Source organism: Pollachius pollachius (assembly GCF_949987615.1).
Source record: "Pollachius pollachius genome assembly, chromosome: 4".
In the NCBI taxonomy this organism is placed as follows: domain Eukaryota; kingdom Metazoa; phylum Chordata; class Actinopteri; order Gadiformes; family Gadidae; genus Pollachius; species Pollachius pollachius.
Window position 1 is genome coordinate 21,793,657 of NC_136937.1, and position 16,948 is coordinate 21,810,604.

The 16,948-nt window shown below is 47.7% G+C and overlaps 1 protein-coding gene, 1 long non-coding RNA gene and 1 pseudogene across 3 annotated transcripts; 1 reads left to right on the forward strand and 2 right to left on the reverse strand.

Moving 5' to 3' along the window:
• Positions 1-610: 610 nt before the first annotated feature.
• On the reverse strand, positions 611-4,039 carry LOC307074566 (nuclear receptor subfamily 4 group A member 2-like; the record flags this gene model as incomplete). The annotated part of the gene is made up of 6 exons (XM_079734763.1): positions 611-870; positions 960-1,138; positions 1,285-1,484; positions 1,595-1,755; positions 2,037-2,166; positions 3,080-4,039. The coding sequence occupies 6 exons, from the start codon at positions 4,037-4,039 to the stop codon at positions 611-613; spliced, it is 1,890 nt and encodes a 629-aa protein (XP_079590889.1).
• A 2,590-nt stretch (positions 4,040-6,629) lies between these two features.
• Positions 6,630-10,252, forward strand: LOC307074714. The gene is made up of 5 exons (XR_013811814.1): positions 6,630-6,930; positions 9,227-9,297; positions 9,397-9,570; positions 9,661-9,716; positions 10,102-10,252. It is a non-coding gene; the product is annotated as an uncharacterized lncRNA (long non-coding RNA).
• Positions 10,253-10,730: 478 nt separating this feature from the next.
• Positions 10,731-12,406, reverse strand: LOC307074219 (putative nuclease HARBI1; annotated as a pseudogene). Its single transcript has 5 exons — positions 12,000-12,406; positions 11,675-11,790; positions 11,439-11,550; positions 10,997-11,363; positions 10,731-10,738 (listed from the first exon to the last, which is right to left on the reverse strand). The product of its transcript is annotated as a putative nuclease HARBI1 (transcript).
• Positions 12,407-16,948: the final 4,542 nt, after the last annotated feature.

Here is a 16,948-nt window from a genome sequence, read left to right on the forward strand (position 1 = left end):
TCAGCTTCAGGACCGTTCCAGGTGTTTACCTGAGGGATAGCTTGAGAGAGGGTATCTATAAGTGTTAATGTATTCATGTATTAGTTAACTTATGCTATACCATTGAGGCCTTCATCACGACAAGGTCGCATTCAAATTGGCCTTTAGGCACAACTATTCAACTACGAAATGATTCCCCTCAACATCTCTTCTGAGACATACAGCCTCATTTAAATGTCAGCAGACACTTGACAAATAAAAAACAACGATTTGGGGATTTATTTTAGAACATTTTATTTCGTGACTAAATTACAAAATGACAGGAGGTCTATTCATCTATCAAAGGAAGCATTGCTTTGCATGAGCACCATAACAGCAATTTGTTGAGAATCAAGAGCCAAGGACATTGACACACTTATGTTAAGAAACACCTTGAGAACACACTTATAATGTAAACAGAGGAAAACAATTGTTATTTGCCTGGAAAAAGGATTAACATAAGAGCCATGAGGACATACAAACAGAAGGAGCTGCCCCACAGAATGACATAGAAAGAAACTGATCGGCATCTTCGGACAAACTGCTGAAACGTTGCCCAGAACTACTGCCTCAACACATGGAAGTCTAAAGGTTAAAAGGGCAGCGTGTCCAGAAAGAGCAGGTCTACTGTGGCAGGGGGGGGCACCAGGTCCTCCAGCTTCAGATAGAAGATCCTCTGGAGACCGCGTGTGCACAGGGTGCGCAGCAGGGGCAGTGTCTCCAGGAGGCCCGAGACATGGCTCGGTCTGCACTGGCCGCCGTCGGCCACGTAACTGAGAGAGTTCTTGAGACACTTCACCACGGAGTTCTGAAGCTCCTTCACTCGGCCCTGCTCCTTCAGACCATGTCTCTCTGAAACACGCAGCACTAGCCCTTTAGAAGACATTTATCTGTTTTACGATACCGGTCGCCTGGCTATTGATTAATGTTTGTGGTCGTACCTGTGATGAGGGCGAGGGCGGAGATACAGGAGAAGGTGGCGATGTCCAGATCCATTCTTTGGAGGTTAGCAGAGAATTCCACGATACCGTCCAGCCATTCCCCAAACCCCCGCCGGCACTGCAGCCGGTGCCACACCAAGCCATCGCAGAACACCAGCTTCCCCTCCTCCGGGTTGGACCTGAGCAGGGGACGACAGGGGCCGCTTAGTAAGCCATGCCTGTGAGAGCCAGGGATCGAACTAGCAACCTTCAGGTTACCAGTCATCCCACTATACCTCCTGAGCCACATGCCGCGCCTTTCCATATTTCTCTCCAGAACACGTACCTGTACGCGAGCCTCAGGACGAAGAGCTCCAGGAAGGCAGAGTGAAAGAGCAGGTCCTGGTCGTGTTTTGGCAGAGAGGCAAAGCCTGGGATCTGGTGCGCCCAGCTGCGGATGATGTCCATGGATCCGGTCAGACGGTCGTAGAAGTGCCGCACGTGTTCTGCCTCATCCTCTCCTGGACTTCCCGGGTTCGCTTGAAACTAAAAGTTAAATTGTGAAAAACACGAGTTGTGTGTACGTTTCTGGACCACTGTAATAACAGATGGTCAGTTTGAAGGGGGTTTACGGGACACCCTTCCTAATTCAGTACCTTAGAATAGTCGAGGCGGGAGGCGGTCGGGTTCGAGTCCACATGCGCCCTGACCAGCGCGCTGAGCATGGAGATGGCAGGTTTCGTCGACCAGTCGTGTGTCGTTTTGGGCTTCGAGGGGAGACGGCCCCGTCGACCCTTCAGCCCGTCTGTCCGCACCACTAGAGGACCAAGGAGGGAAAAGCGTCTTACAACCATCCATTCAAAAATTCACACACCAAGAGAGGAGAGTCACCATGCAGGGCGACATCCAACTCGTCAGGAGCAGTCAGGGTGAGGCGTCTTGCTCAGGGACACCTTGACACTCAGCTAGGAGGAGCCAGGGATTGAACCAGCAACCTTCTGGTTACCAGTCAACCCACTCTACCTCCTGTGCTACTGTCGGCCCCTTTATGCATGATGCGTAATCATACAGGCCTGGTATAACCAGTGTGTCTCTCACCCTCCTTCACCATGCCCACCACCAGGCACTTCTGGAAGCGACAGTACTGGCATCGGTTCCTCCTGCGTTTGTCCACTGGGCAGTTCCTGGCAGCCAGACACACGTATTTGGCGTTTTTTTGGACCGTGCGCTAAGGAGAGATGAGTGTAAGTCAACGTTAATTGGGTGTGATTTTTATTAAACGTATTTCAGTTTTTTTTAACATGATGTCGATTGCCAGGCAGCACTGATCGAAAATCTTGTACGATTGGAAAGTCACAGACAGCTATCGGTGCATTTCAACCACAAACTTATTCTAGAGGCAGACAGTGCAAGCCGGGGAAAATACTTGGTCATGACGACACATATTTTAGTGAACACCCGAGGGTGATCCCCCACCACATCCACACCCCTCCTTTTCTAGGGTCTCCGCTGTGCGCTAATGGAAAAACAACTTCTGTCTTCCTCTGTCTTCTTTCAAATTCATGGCACGTGAGTTTGGGAACATTTCAGGGGACACTCTAACCCTGTAATTAAGGGTGCCTGATTAAAACGTGCAGACGAAGCTGAGGGTCTCATTAAGGGTCCAAAAGGGCAGGTTGACCTTTTCTTGACATGAATCCGTATTCATCACAAAACGGTTATCACGCAGCAGCACTGCTAGAAGACGGTTTCCACCTGAGGAAGATAAGATGGCCTATAATAGTATGCATGGTATTTGTAGGCCTGTGTTGTTAACGATGTAACGAAAGGTATTAACAAATTAATTAATGAAATTGGAGAACTGAAAGTGGAGAACATTCAAAAGCCCCAATGTTCATTCACATATCTCATCACTCTCTGAAATAGTATATTATACACCACCTCCATGTCGACCTTCTAAATGTGGCCTCCACGTGTTGTTTTGTTGATTCAAGGGAATAACTTACATCCCGGGAAACGAAATTTGATGTGTTTGATGTTACAGTTTTATGAATAACAACGGTGACCTGGAGACATTTCAAAATAAAAGTCGACGTTTAAAACCCTAAAGCCTCTGCCATCAGCGACTATTCGGCACGCACCTTAAAGAAGCCCTTGCACCCCTCGCAGGTGCGCACCCCGTAGTGTTGGCACGCGGCGTTGTCCCCGCACACGGCGCACAGCCCCTCCGCGCCCGGCAGGCCCCCTATCCCGGGGGGCGACGCACACCAGGAGGAGGGCACCTCGCGGTGTTCGGCATAATGGTGCTGCTGCTGGTGGGACCCGTGTCCGTGCGCGTGGGGAAGCTGGAGCGGGTGCAGAAACCCCGTGTCACCTGCTCGAGCCTTCTCGTGCGCGTCGGCAACGGACAGCACCCCCCCCGAGCCCCCCGGCTCGAGCGGCAGTTGCCGCGTGCCCACCACGTCCAGGTTCATCGACACGTGGAACGAGCCGTCGAACTTCATCGGGTACGCGGAGAAGCTTTGGTTGCCATGGTGCTGGGTGTGCTTCAGGGAGAAGAGGGACAACCGGGACACCGCGTGTTTCCGCTGCACCGCCGCGAAATAGTCCTGGCGGCGGGCGCACTCGTCCCAGGAGTGTCTACCGGCGGTGTGGAAGTTCGAGGCGAGCGCTGCATGTGGCAGGTACCCTGAGCCGGCGGAAGTGAACGCCTGGTTCGGCTCGTGCGGTGGATGCGGGTTCGATTGGTACCGGTGATGCGCGGCTGCGGCTTCCTCGACTTTTACGTACGCAGGTCCCCCCCCCGGCGCGGACATCACTGTCCCGAACACACACGCCGGTTTCATGGCGTCGTAGGGGCTCGGAGTGCAGCCGATGCTGTAACCGTCCACCGACAGAGCGGCAGGGCCAGAGGGGCCCGCGGAGGAACCCTCGCTGTTGGTCAGCTCCATGCTGTACTTGACGAACTCCGGCGTGAGGAATTCCCCGCAGCGCTCCTCTCCCGCGGCGCCCTGCTGCGACGCGGGGCTGGCGCCCTGCGGAGACGCGCCGCACTGGGTCTGGACACACGGCATGCCCGCTGAAAGACAAGAGTCCAACATTTACGCATTACTCATGGAGAAGCGTTTCAATGGATCCAATCTGACCGGGTTTGAGTCAGAGTCAGACAGGATTGAAACAGAAGGACACATCAACGACAGAGATTCTGATCTGAATAATGAGCGAATATTGCATTCAAAAGTTTCTCATACCTCCAGGTTATGGCGGTATAAAGATTAAGATGTTTTTTTCCAACGGTAGAATTGTCCTTTAGTGTGTGAATTGAAGAATATCTCGGGTTTTCTAATATTGCAGATAGAAAACCCGTGCGCCAAACGGATATCGACTTTGCTGCGTAAACGAAATCACGTTAACATTTGGATTTGGTGGAAGGAATAGAAAGAGGAAAGAATATCTTGCATCTCCTCTATCTCCGTTCACTGCTTGTAGAGATAAGTGATTTTAATCCAATGAGGGCGGACGTTGGTAAAGAAATCCCATATCTCCTCATGGGACCGTTCCGTGGTGGACAAGAGGACTGTTCCGTGGTGGACCAGAGGACCGTCCCGTGGTGGACCAGAGGGCAGTTCCGTGGTGGACCAGAGGACTGTTCCTTGGTAGACCAGCGGACACTCCCGTGGTGGACAAGAGGACCGTTCCGTGATGGACCAGAGCCTATAGGAACGTTCCGTGCGCCAGCTCCAAGCCGTCTGCCGAGCTGACACCACAATGTGCTTTTGTTTACGCCCATACGCACCCGGAGCTCTGACGACGTGCCCAGTTACGCACGAATGACTGGCTGGCTCGTTATGATCCCATTCATTGGTATGTTTTGTCTCCACTTTGTATTCAACATAATCACGGATTTCAAGCCCTAATTTCCTTGTTCTTTGTTTAATTGTATTTTAAAGTTCTGCTATATGATTTATTATAACGTAACATAGCACTTATACGCAGTGGCGGTGGGTCAATAGATGGCGCTAGGGCTCCGCCCCTCCGTGAAATATTCACTAGCACATATCTGCCAACTATTAATCAACTATTATCAATACGAAATAAATCAACCAAAAATACATAGCGTTTATCCTCGTTTAATGTGCGATATACTCGTCACTGCCAGCAACCATTTAAATGCGTCTGAACGTCAATGATTTGGGTTAGGCTAGTTATTGGTCATTCGAAATAAAGCCCTCCTCCAAGTCAGGGGCGCCGGCCACGTTGAAGTCAATGTAAGCGCCCTAACTTGTTGCTGTCTATCAAGCAGAGACAGCTTGACAGCTTCATTGGCACAAGAAAATTCGCCCTCGGGTCGAACCAATGTGCGCCCCAGGCCAATGGTATGGTTTTGTTATCACGACATGGTTGGTCAATTCAGCGAATCAATCAAATAGGCTACCTCCCTCATTCGCGCAACACAACTACATGTAGAGAAGAGATAGATCGCTAACTAACAGAGAGTTGTAAGCACTTTCCACCCCTTTCAGTGGAGGAATTGGACTCCCCAAGCAATGTTATACTTAAAAGCAGCAGGTAAGTTACATATTAATTTAGTCTTTCGGCCTGTGGCATATAAACAAAATGAAGCAACTGTCCCATATTCTAACTGCATTTGAAGTAGACATTGAGACTCACAATAAATGGACGCTATAGGACAGTGATCATGAATTGTCTCCATATCAGAATAACAACAATGGGTCAAATAGCAATGGCTGGTGGAATGGCCATGAAGTTGGTCTGTATATGCAGTGTAAGCTTGTCCAGGCCCTGCAAGTCAGGATGTAGGCTATGAATCTGAATGAATAGTAGGTAAATAGGTAGTGGCCATCCCCAAAATGCACCAGAGTACAGGAAATCAAATCTATTAAATTCCCGTAAACCCCCTTCAAGCCAGACCCCCTGTCTATTACTGTGCCCCACCAACATTTTTGATCGCCAGCCGCCACTGCTTATACGGCTACTTTATACTTACACTTAATACCATTTGTTTTAATCACTGTGGAGTAGTATTTTGTCTAACTATATATCTGTAATAATTTAATTGTTAGCGGCGATGTACTCGAGCATTCTCAGGTTATAGTCTCCATTCATTTTCATACATTTATTTTAAACATGTTTAATTATTTTTTTTAAATAATAAGTTTGCATATCAAAACATAAAGAAATCACAATAGATAGGAGATTTCACATTTGGAAGATACGCTATTCTTTAGTTCTTTTACTTGAGCAGAATTTTCAATAATGACCAAAAATATATTTTTTGCATTAATGTTTTCATCTTGGAGTCTGAACGTTCACGCGTCCAAAAGGAACAAAAAAGGCGTCTTGTGCGCAGCCAACACAGTATTTACACACCCACCCACACACACACATACATACATATATATATATATATATATATATATATATATATATATATATATATATATATATATATATATATATATATATATATATATGTGTGTAACCGGGTGGTACAGTCATATAGGATGTACTGTAGTACTTGGGAATGGGATTGCGGTTGGTTTGCAATGGGAAGTGTGGCCGTCTGGTCGCAGGGTTGCAGTATTGAGTCCGACTATATAACGCTGCGGCCGGTGCATCCTGGTCTTTTCTTCCGGTTGTTAGCGTTCGGACAGTGTTGGTATTTGCTGAGAAGACGTGGTGTGTCTCCATTGTGGGCTAACGGAGTGGCCTATGGACACATGCTGGCGGTTGCTGCGGTATAGAGCATTTGGGTGGCGATAACAGTTGTGGTGGATGGCCGTGTTTGCGTTCGATGTCTGGGGATTTTCGGCGCCGGTCGCCAACATGGGCGTCCGCTTGCATTGACATGTGTGGCACCACGCGGTGGGCTTGTGAATCGCAGTGCCGTTGTACAATGTTTAATCTTTTAGGGAAATAAGTCCGCTGGAAACGTCAGGAGGGATTTGCCTGGGTTCAAGTTTGCTAAAATGTAAGTGTTATAAGTCAATGTGTATATTATGTGTGAAGTCAGTCATTTAATGTTTGCATTGTTGATTGGCCTGTTAATGTCTATAGTGGTGAAATGTGTATGTAACCAGTGTTATTTTGCATTTACTGTTTAAAGTCAGGCCACTGCCGTATTTTCTGAACTATAGTCTAAGCTGTTATTTAACTATCTTTCTATTTGGCATTTCTTTTATTTGTTTTATTCCTCTTTATTATTCGAGCTGATGTAGATTGAAGTGCAACTGTTGAGGACAGTAGAAATAATCTGTTAAAAGAATATATAACACTCTGACTCAAAAAATCGTTGTGTTCCAAAATAAATTAATGCTACAAGAAACCCCGAAAGTCATTGTGTCCTGTGGTATCCAATTCCACGGGTTACATATAGTATGCGGCTGTGGCGGCTGGTGGTTATAAAGTGAGGGAGGAAGGACTGCGCGCTTGGTTGCCATTGGCCTGCTTGCACTGATAATGGCCTATTGTGGCATAAGTATGTGACACTCAAGTTGTTTCAGGGTGTTTTGGTGAACTACAACATCGCAGGATGGGATAATTATGTGAATTGATACAAATCCACTAGTGGCAGCATTGTACTTTGAAAGCTGGTGGGCAGCATGTCTTGGACTACAAGGGCAAAAGGAAAGGATGCAAAGCCAATTAGTTAAATCAAGCCTACTCTTGATTTGTAAAACTAAATAAAAAAATCTGGGCCTATCATTGGGCCTATTTTCGCCCTCAATGACTGAATTGGTTGTAATTTGGCTGTTTATTTTCAGCTACAATTGTTTTAAGAAAAAAAAAGACACAATACCAAAAGTGATGCCATTTAAAATGCATCATATTCTGAATCATTCACTAACATCCTTTCCACAAAATCAAACAGAACGGTCAGAGTAACAAACAATTAAACGAACAACAAGAACATTATTTCACAACTATTTACATGGGCTGTAAGCCTAACATTGTTTGGGGCAAATGTGGATGTTAATTGATGTTTCAGAATGCTGATCATGGTGTTAATCCAATTAAGATTGAGGGACTTCATTTATAGATCAAGTCAACCCTCCTCGCGGCTCCACCGCTCGGCCGCAGGCAGCCCGGCCGCAGGCTCCACAGCCCGGCCACGTGTAGCCCTGCCCGGCCGCGAGCTCCGCCGACCGGCCGCGGGCAGCCCTGCCCGGTCGCGGGATCCGCAGGCAGCCCTGCCTGGCGGCAGGCTCCGCAGCCCGGCCGGGGGCTACGAAAATGTCAATATAAGCGAACAGAGCCGCACTGTACCGCAACGAACAGTAGCGCACCGCTCGGTCCAAGCGAGGCATTCGATTGAGCGGGTTCGTCGGTTCTCGTAGCATAGACTTGAGGTGATAACCCCTCCCTCCGGGCTGCTTCACAGCCAGAACTCCTGCTTATTGGTTCATAGCACAAACAGGGCTTCAGCCTATTTGTGAATAGACGTAGGCGGGATCCAGATCCCTTAGCCACACCCACTCAGAGGAGGGCTTTCCTCCTCTCTCCCATCGAACCCCATGTTATTCACCGGCCGCCAACACTTTCGGGGATATGAATGGGAGTCAATTGGAGGCTGAGGGAGGAATGTCCTCCCTGAAGTAATTGTCAATAGGCGATAGGGCGTGCTAATGTCCCTTCACCCAGGGAAACGAACATAACATATACAAAGGCATTAAAGTAGTCCTATTTAAGGGCATTAATTCATTTAAGTACGGCGTTAACGCAAACCAATTTTAACGGCGTTAATTTTTTTATCGAGCGATTAACGCTCTTTTGGCTTGGCACCTGCTGTCTAGCAACAACTAGTCACGTTAGAAAAACTACAACACCATACCGGGGGGGTATACCACGAACCTCACTGAACATACCCAGGATTTCTTGGGAAAACCTGGCTCGACAGAGACGCAACTCGCAATCACAGTTAAATGGTACCACGACGCTCACTTTAGATTCAATTAGTCAAACCAGGTTTTCCGCTTTAGGTTCAATGCACATAAAAGTGGCGTTTATCGCGTCATTTCACTCACCCTTCTGCAAAATGAATCGAGCAAGAGTAGTGTATTTCACCCAAGACGAGCAGTGTATTATTATGAATTCCTACGACGAATTCAAAGTCAAAATCACAGCCAAGGGGAACACGGTTGCCCATAATAAGGCTAGGGTGGCGTGCTGGCAAAAAATAGCCGACCGTCTTAATTCGTAAGTGAAAAGATTCTGCATATCGTCTAAAAAGTATCTATCATGTATCATCATGCCTTTTACCCCCATAGATGTGGTGCCAGCACGCTCCTACGAACATGGGGCCAAGTCAAAAATAAATATAAAAATATTATTCAATGTGGTAAGTTGTAAGCATCCATTTGAATAATTTCAGGTGAATCTAGCCTATGATTTGCAATGGCTAGGCTCCAACCTTTAATCTCATGTTGATTACCTGTAGCAAATAAAAAGAAAACCCAAATTAATACGACTGGGAGGGGGACCGCTCCACCGACCTTCACCGCTTCGGAGGAGCTGGCTCTCACCAATAACGAAGGTCGGCCGATGATGGTAGGAGTGGAAGGGGGGATGTCCTCTGACTCCACTGCCTCGACATCCAAGGCGTTTGTAATGAGTATGTATTCATGTATTGGCAATGGACATAAATAATTGTCTTGCTAATCAAATGTGAAATAATTGAGTAAATTAATTGTGTCATTTTTAGTTGAAGGTACAAACATAATTTTGGAGGAGCCGCCGACAATCAATCGCCAATCAGAGGTATATAACTATCAAAGCAAAGTGTTACATATTCTTCTAAATGTTTAATTTTTGGAAAGAATGTCCCATAATAGGTTTCCCTGATTCTTTCAGGAGACTCTGTCGGCCTGTGACTCCAGGGCGACTGGAGTTGATTTTTCTTAACAATTCTCACAGCTATAATATGAATTTGTAGAATAAAAAATGCCTAGGCCTAATTCTGTCACTGACATAGCGGTTATGTAAGGGATAATGGACAACACGGCACTTGACTATCCAAGGTTAATGTACGTTGAACGTAGGGCCACCTTTGAACGTTCTAAAGAGCCATCACAATGGGGAAACTCAAACGAGCAGTGCTGTAACTGTTTCACATGACTCTTCCTTTTGATCATTTATTCTATAGAGGGAAATAGCATTGGATGGGCCATCCACCTCAACCTCCTCAAGGCCTTCTCGAGAGACGGACAAGGTTTTTATTTAGGTTATTCCTTTTGTAAGGTGCGCCACAAGGCTTTGACCATGGTAACTGAATTACGATTTTAACCCATTATTTCTTTAGATTGGAACAGACACTATAAGGGCGCTGTACAAGCGCAACTTGGAGCTGGACAACGATATTAAAGTCTTGGTGAAAAAAAAATTGAAGATCGAGATCCAGCTCCTCAAGAGGGTAGGCTATTATTTTTATTACCTAGATTTTCTTTGGTTAAGCTCGACTTACATAATACTGAAATAATGTTATTTTTTCTACTTTCACAGCAACTGCATGGTGATGCGACGGCTAATAAATAAAATAATTGAACACGAGCAAATGTTTTTCCGTCCATTGTATTTATTGAACAAAAGTCACAATGAAGTTAAATGAGATTATCAAATGGAATGACACATTATCATTCATACCAAATGTAGCCTACTTAATAAGCAAAAACTAGACCGAGTGATCTAAAGAGTTTTATTGACTCGCTCAGTGTGTGGGTTGAATATGAAATTTACGGAACACCACAGATTAGGGAATTGTAAACAGGCTGTCACTTAGGACCCTGCAAGTGTAATTGAATGTAAAGTAAGTGGAACTAAACTAAAATCATTTCTGGTATGAATGTTGACATTCTGTGGGCACGACCTTGCAAAATCTAAATGAAAAAATAATAGGCTACAAAAGAGAACGTGCGTCAATTTGGATTAATCCTGTTAAATAAATCGCATAATTAATGCGTTGACTTGCCCAGCCCTAAAAAAAAAAAAAAAAAAAAAAAGCATCCTTCCAAGAGGAAAACTAAATGAAACAAAAAACGAACCAAAGAACTGGTTAGAGATGGCCCGTCTGACCGTCGTTCCTGTGGGATTATCCACCGTGATGGGGTCCACGACATCATCTGCCACCAATGGCACATGTGGGGCTCTCTTTACGAATTGTTGCAATATTGTGGAGCACCACACATGCCGTGATGATTTGGCTTGCCCTCTCCGGCTTGACCCTTAAACCATGGAGGCAGTTCCAGTGGGCCTTGATTACCCCAAAGGTCATCTCTATCCTCAACCGGCATGTGCTTAAGGCCCTGTTGAACCGGGCCTCTGATGGACTCTGTGGGTCACCGTATGGTGTTATTAGGAATGGCATGCAGGCATACCCTCTGTCCCCAACAAGAATTCCATCATAACGGCCTATTAGAAAGAACATAATGTGATCAGTGCCTTAATCAACATTTACAGTTAGCGATCTTGTGTATTGCGCCACACCTTGCTGAAACAGTCGGCAAAGACTTGACTCCCGAAAAATACGGGAGTCATGGACCGAGCCAGGCCATTTGGCATTCACACTGGTAACCATTAGTTGATGGTCACAAGTCATTTGGAAACGGCATTTCTGTTACAATAGTTGGGCCATTATGAAGCATATAATAAAGTTTTAGTAGGCTACCTGCATGCAATTTCACTTCCCACATGATATAGCCCAGATAATAGGCCTACTTTACCTGCACATTGATGCTATGGGTTGACTTTCTGTTGACAAAGTCAGCCTCATGTTCCCCTAAAGGTCCGGTGATGGGGACATGAGTGCAGTTAATTGCTCAAATCAGTTTGGGGAATCCTATAAAGGGATTCTGTAGAATGTTACAAATGCAAACGTGTACACACTGGGCATTATTCCGTAACCTTTAGTGAATAAGTCCTATTCCATATGACATAAGAATTGGGACATTTTAGGCTGCACATAAATGCACATCACTTGGGAGACGAAGCCCGCATGCAGAAATTCAAGACTGACGCGCTACCTCCACTCAGGAGGTTTTATTTTACCTGAAAGTGTGTAAAATCCTTCCTTGACAATTTGACTGGGCAAGAAGCTGGGAAACGCCACGAACATATTAAGCAAAGTATTGAGTGCAGCTACAACCTTGCGAATAGCACAGCACACCGTTTTTTTGCCAATATGTTCAATATGTGGCAAAAAATCGCAGTGAAGCACAGACACACTGCGCAACAGTAAGTGCACGGCTTCTTTGTGTAGCATTGCCGACATACGGTCCAACAAGGACGATCAAATAACGAATACCCTCTGATTAGAATCTGTATCTCTCATATAGAATATCGTCCGACAATGCCATGGGATCGGTTGTGTCCCGAAAAACCCTCTGTCTCCGGAGAGACGCCTGTACGATAAGTGCGCCGAGGTCCACGGGAACACCCACAAATGGTGACGCCATTGTCGGAGGAGGGGCTAGGAAGCTGCGCACGCCAATTTAGGTAGCCGATCTCTGGGTAGACAAAGCTGAAAACCTGCTCCCGACCAGGTTTGGTTGTGAGCATAAGTCACCATAATGATACAGCGACGCTAAAAGAAATCGACTTTCGTTGTCCAGCTAACCCATGCTTTGAGCTCAACATACCTCGCTAACCCTCTAATCGAGGTTAGTAGTACAGGCCCCGGATCTACACCAGAAACAAAACAAGCACGCCGCACAAACTTGTTGGGGCAAGCAAGGATAGGGAGCGGGTGAAAAACTCCTTAAAAGTGTGTGTGTGTCACTCTGTTCGAGCCTGCATGAGAGTTCAATGTTGTCATTAGCTGTTACGTCTTTCTGACCAATCGCAGTTGGCCCACCTGGGCTGTACCACTCCGGGAGGGGCCGCTCAGTTACTTCCCCCTAGACAAAATCGACTTGGTTGCGATGTTTACAGTTTGTGAGTGTTGCGGCTGTTGAGTGAGTGAGAGGTTGCGGGCGCACAGCTCAGGCTGCCGGACGGCGCTGCAAGGAACTTTTATTAACGCAATATTGTTATCCCGCAGTAATCAGCCCGACAGCCCCGAAACGTTGACGGCCCACCGGGAACTCGCCCAACTCTCCCGATTACCATTCAAACCGTGTGTGTGTGTGTGTGTGTTGTGGCGAGCTGGCCCCAGGAATGTCTCTCTCACGCCGAAAACACCACACGCCAAGACCCGTTCAAAGCCCGGTAGGGCGTTTATTCATTAAGTAACGGAAAAAACCTGCGGGGTCTGTGCCCAACGCGGGAAAACCAAAAATCATACAAGTGACTCCTGGAGCCACGTTTGTGTCCAGGGGACTTGTCTCTCCGGCCGGGCTGGTCTCGTCCCTGGCAAGGGAGGCCACTCCCATCGGTGATGCTGTCCCGGTTGTGCGTGCCGTGTCGGCGCGCGTCGTCCTGGCGTGCGGGTTCTCTCAAAGCCGCTGGGGAAAGTCTGTTATATCCAGCGTTAGGAACTACAGGGTTAGGAACCTATATCCTCTCCCATAGGAACTACTGGTGTGTCGCGTCGGGCGGTCAGGAACTGGGGTGCCGGTGCCGGTGGCTCAGCTCCCGTTCGCCACTGTTTCAGGAGGTTGATGTGATAGAGCTGGGTGGGTTTGCGTCTCCCGGGTTGCCGTACCCTGTAGTTCACCTCCCCAACCCGGTCGACCACCTTGTAGGGCCCCTGCCACTTGGCTAAGAACTTGCACTCTGCCGTCTGTATGAGTACCAGAACCAGGTCGCCGGGCCGAAATATGCGCAGCTGGGCTCCCCAGTTGTAGACCCGGGCTTGGGCTTGTTGGGCCTGTCTAAGATGGTTCCTGACGATGGGCCAGACCTGCACCATGGGGTCCCTCACCTGCTCCACGTGGTCCACCATGGTGCGATGGGGGGATGGCCGACTCTCCCACGCTTCCTTGGCGAGGTCGAGGAGTCCCCTTAGTCTTCTCCCGTATAACAGCTCGAAGGGAGAGAAACCCGTGGAGGCTTGGGGCACTTCCCGGACTGCGAACAGGACATGGGGCAGGAGCTGGTCCCAGTTTTTACCGTCAGTGTCCATGGCTTTCTTAAGCATCTGTTTCAGGGTTTTATTAAAGCGCTCCACAAGCCCGTCAGTCTGGGGGTGGTACACCGATGTCCGGAGGTGTTTGACCTGGAGGAGGCTGAGCAGTTCTTTCATCACCCGTGAAATAAAACAAGTCCCCTGGTCTGTGAGCACCTCCCTGACTATCCCTACCCGACTGAACAGGAGCATCAGCTCCTTAGCGACCGCCTTGGCAGTGGCGGCGCGGAGTGGTAGGGCTTCCGGATACCGGGTAGCATAATCCACTAGCACTAGAATATACCTATGTCCCCGGCTGGTCTTCGGGAGAGGCCTGACAATGTCAAGGGCTAACTGGTCAATGGTACTTTGATTATGGGCATGGGGATTAACGGGTTCCGAACCGAGGGTCTCGGGGCAGTACGCTGGCAGTCGGGGCAGGCCTGACAGTATTGGACTACGTCTTTTTTCACCCCGGGCCAATAGAACCGGTCTAAAATCCGATCTCTGGTTTTGTCCATGCCTTGGTGGGCTCCTAATAGATGGGAGTGGGCCATAAACAGCACTTTGCTAACATAGGGTCGCGGTACCACCAGTTGTTCAGTCACCGCTCCCCCCCACTCTCCTACCCGATACAGCAGTCCTCCCTTTGTGCTGAAGTGAGGGTGTGGCAGGCAACTCACCGACTCCCTCGCTTGGCAGTCGTGGGCGAGGACGTTACTCCTGGCGTGCTTCAAGGCCTCATCCTGCAGCAGGGCACTGGCGAACTGTCCGGTTCGAGTCGTTCCTCCCCCCCCCGTCGGAAGAAAATCCGAGAATTCATTGACAGGCGAGCTCTCGGCCTCTCCTGGTGGGCCGGTCTGTTCGGTGGCCGTCAATGTGTCCGGAGTGTCCAGGGGGGGTTCCGTGGGTCCCACTCGGGGGGTTCCTCCCGTCAAGTGACCTAGGGTGCCCGGAGGGGTGGGGCCATCCTCCTCGGGTCCGTCGTCCTCTGTGGACGATTCTGCTGGGGCTGAGTGGTCCACCCTAGCCCCATAGGCTGGTCTGCCGGTTCGAACGTGTCGTCTTGGCGGGCCCCGCAGTGGTCGGTAACCCGGTTCGTATGGAGCCAGTATCCTGCCATAATTCGAGAAAGTATCTCTTGAGCACGGGGAACTATCTTGCGCATATCACTGGCAGTGTGTGTGTGTGCGTGTGTGTGTGTGGGGTGGACGAGCGAGCGATAGCGTGCGTGTCAGTTTAGTGAAGTAATGAACGAGTCCGGTTGTGTGTAAGAATCAAGTACCCAGCCAGTCAAGAATCGGTGGCCGCTTCATTCCAACCATATTCCGACCTATAAGCAGACCCACTTTCTTGTGCTCACCAGTTACTTTCTCGTGCTCACGAGAAACGTTAATTTTTTTTTATTTTCCCCGGTGTCCCTTTACGGTTTCCGTACCCAGCCATGGTTCCAGAAAATGAAAAAACAAAATCAACCGCGCAGGTCGCTTGTTATTCTTGTCATCGGCAGAGCACTGTCAATCACGCAAAGCCCGGTCAACGGCACACGTGATTGGAATGTACGTCAGCAGAGAGCAACCAATAGGTTTAGAGCCAAATTGTCCCGCCCCCAGGAACGTTTTTTTTTTCCTTTTTGCAGATCAACGATTTCAGACCTTTGACTGTCAGGGAGTTTCAAAACGAATGCGCGACAGAACACTGCCAATAATCACGTAACTCAAAGCTTGCGCCTGTGTGGTCAAATCTCTGAAAAGCCAGTGCTGAAAAGTCAGTTCTGAAAAAATACATTGAAATGGTGTAAATTTACACCTTTACAAGTTTTTAAAAATAAATATTCAACCTTTCAAAACTTATTTCTGAATGTATGAACACCTGTTTGTAGAATCCCATTTACAAGGTTTCAAAACCGGGAAACAATGAAATACACTGTTAGAACAGTGCCAGATTTGAAACTCTGCAAATGCGCTGGTGACATTTTTGAAACTTTGAAAATGTGTTGGTGAAAATGATGAAGAAGATAAAATAGAACACAAAATCCTGTTTGCAGATGTTTTATTTTTTTTTCAGGCTATAATCTCTTTTTTCAGTGTTGCAAAACCTTTTTTACAAGGTGTTGAGTTTTCAAACCGAGACTTACAAGCCTTCGAAACCTTTTTTTTCAGGTTTGAATTATGGCAGGATACTGGCTCCATACACAGCCCAGGCTGCTGGTGTGTGTGTATGTGTGTGTGTGTGTGTGTGTGTGTGTGTGTGTGTGTGTGTGTGTGTGTGTGTGTGTGTGTGTTTAGGCGTTATTCGATAGCCTGGTAATGTGTATATGCCTACGTACGGTAGGAATATTCATACTGGTTTAAATAATAAATGTTATAGTATTTCCCATCTTTGCTGAGCAAGAGTTTTGTTCGTAAGTTCCGTGATTGAAACAAATAAAAGCCTGGGCTATTGAAGTGAAGTTACGGTAGACCTACCACTGTCATGCTACCTACCCAATGTCAAGTGGATCGGGTTGAATTCACTGCGGGTCTCTCTTCTTACTGTCCTTCTCAACACTCTCTGATCTCACTAAAAGGCTAGCAGCACGAAATTAACGTGATTAATCGCAAGTTAACTATGACATTAATGCGATTAAATATTTTAAACGCTTGACAGCACTAATATAGACATATATATATTAGTGTTTCTACGCGCCATTTAAAGAGGCAGGCCCGCGTTTGGAACGCGACAGCTGCCGTCTCTTCACGCGCTCTCGGAAGCCCAGCTCCACGGAGGGGGGAGGGGCCTCACAGGAGAGGGGAGGGTCCTCACTGGAAAGAGGATGGGAGCAGGACGCTGTTGCGCAATATCACCTTGGCTTTGCGTCAACTCCGAGGCCCGCCTCCGCGACGTAATTGGACGCGCGACAGAGATCCGCCAGCCTATTGGCGTGTCAGAGTGTCAATCAACGCCCAGCTCA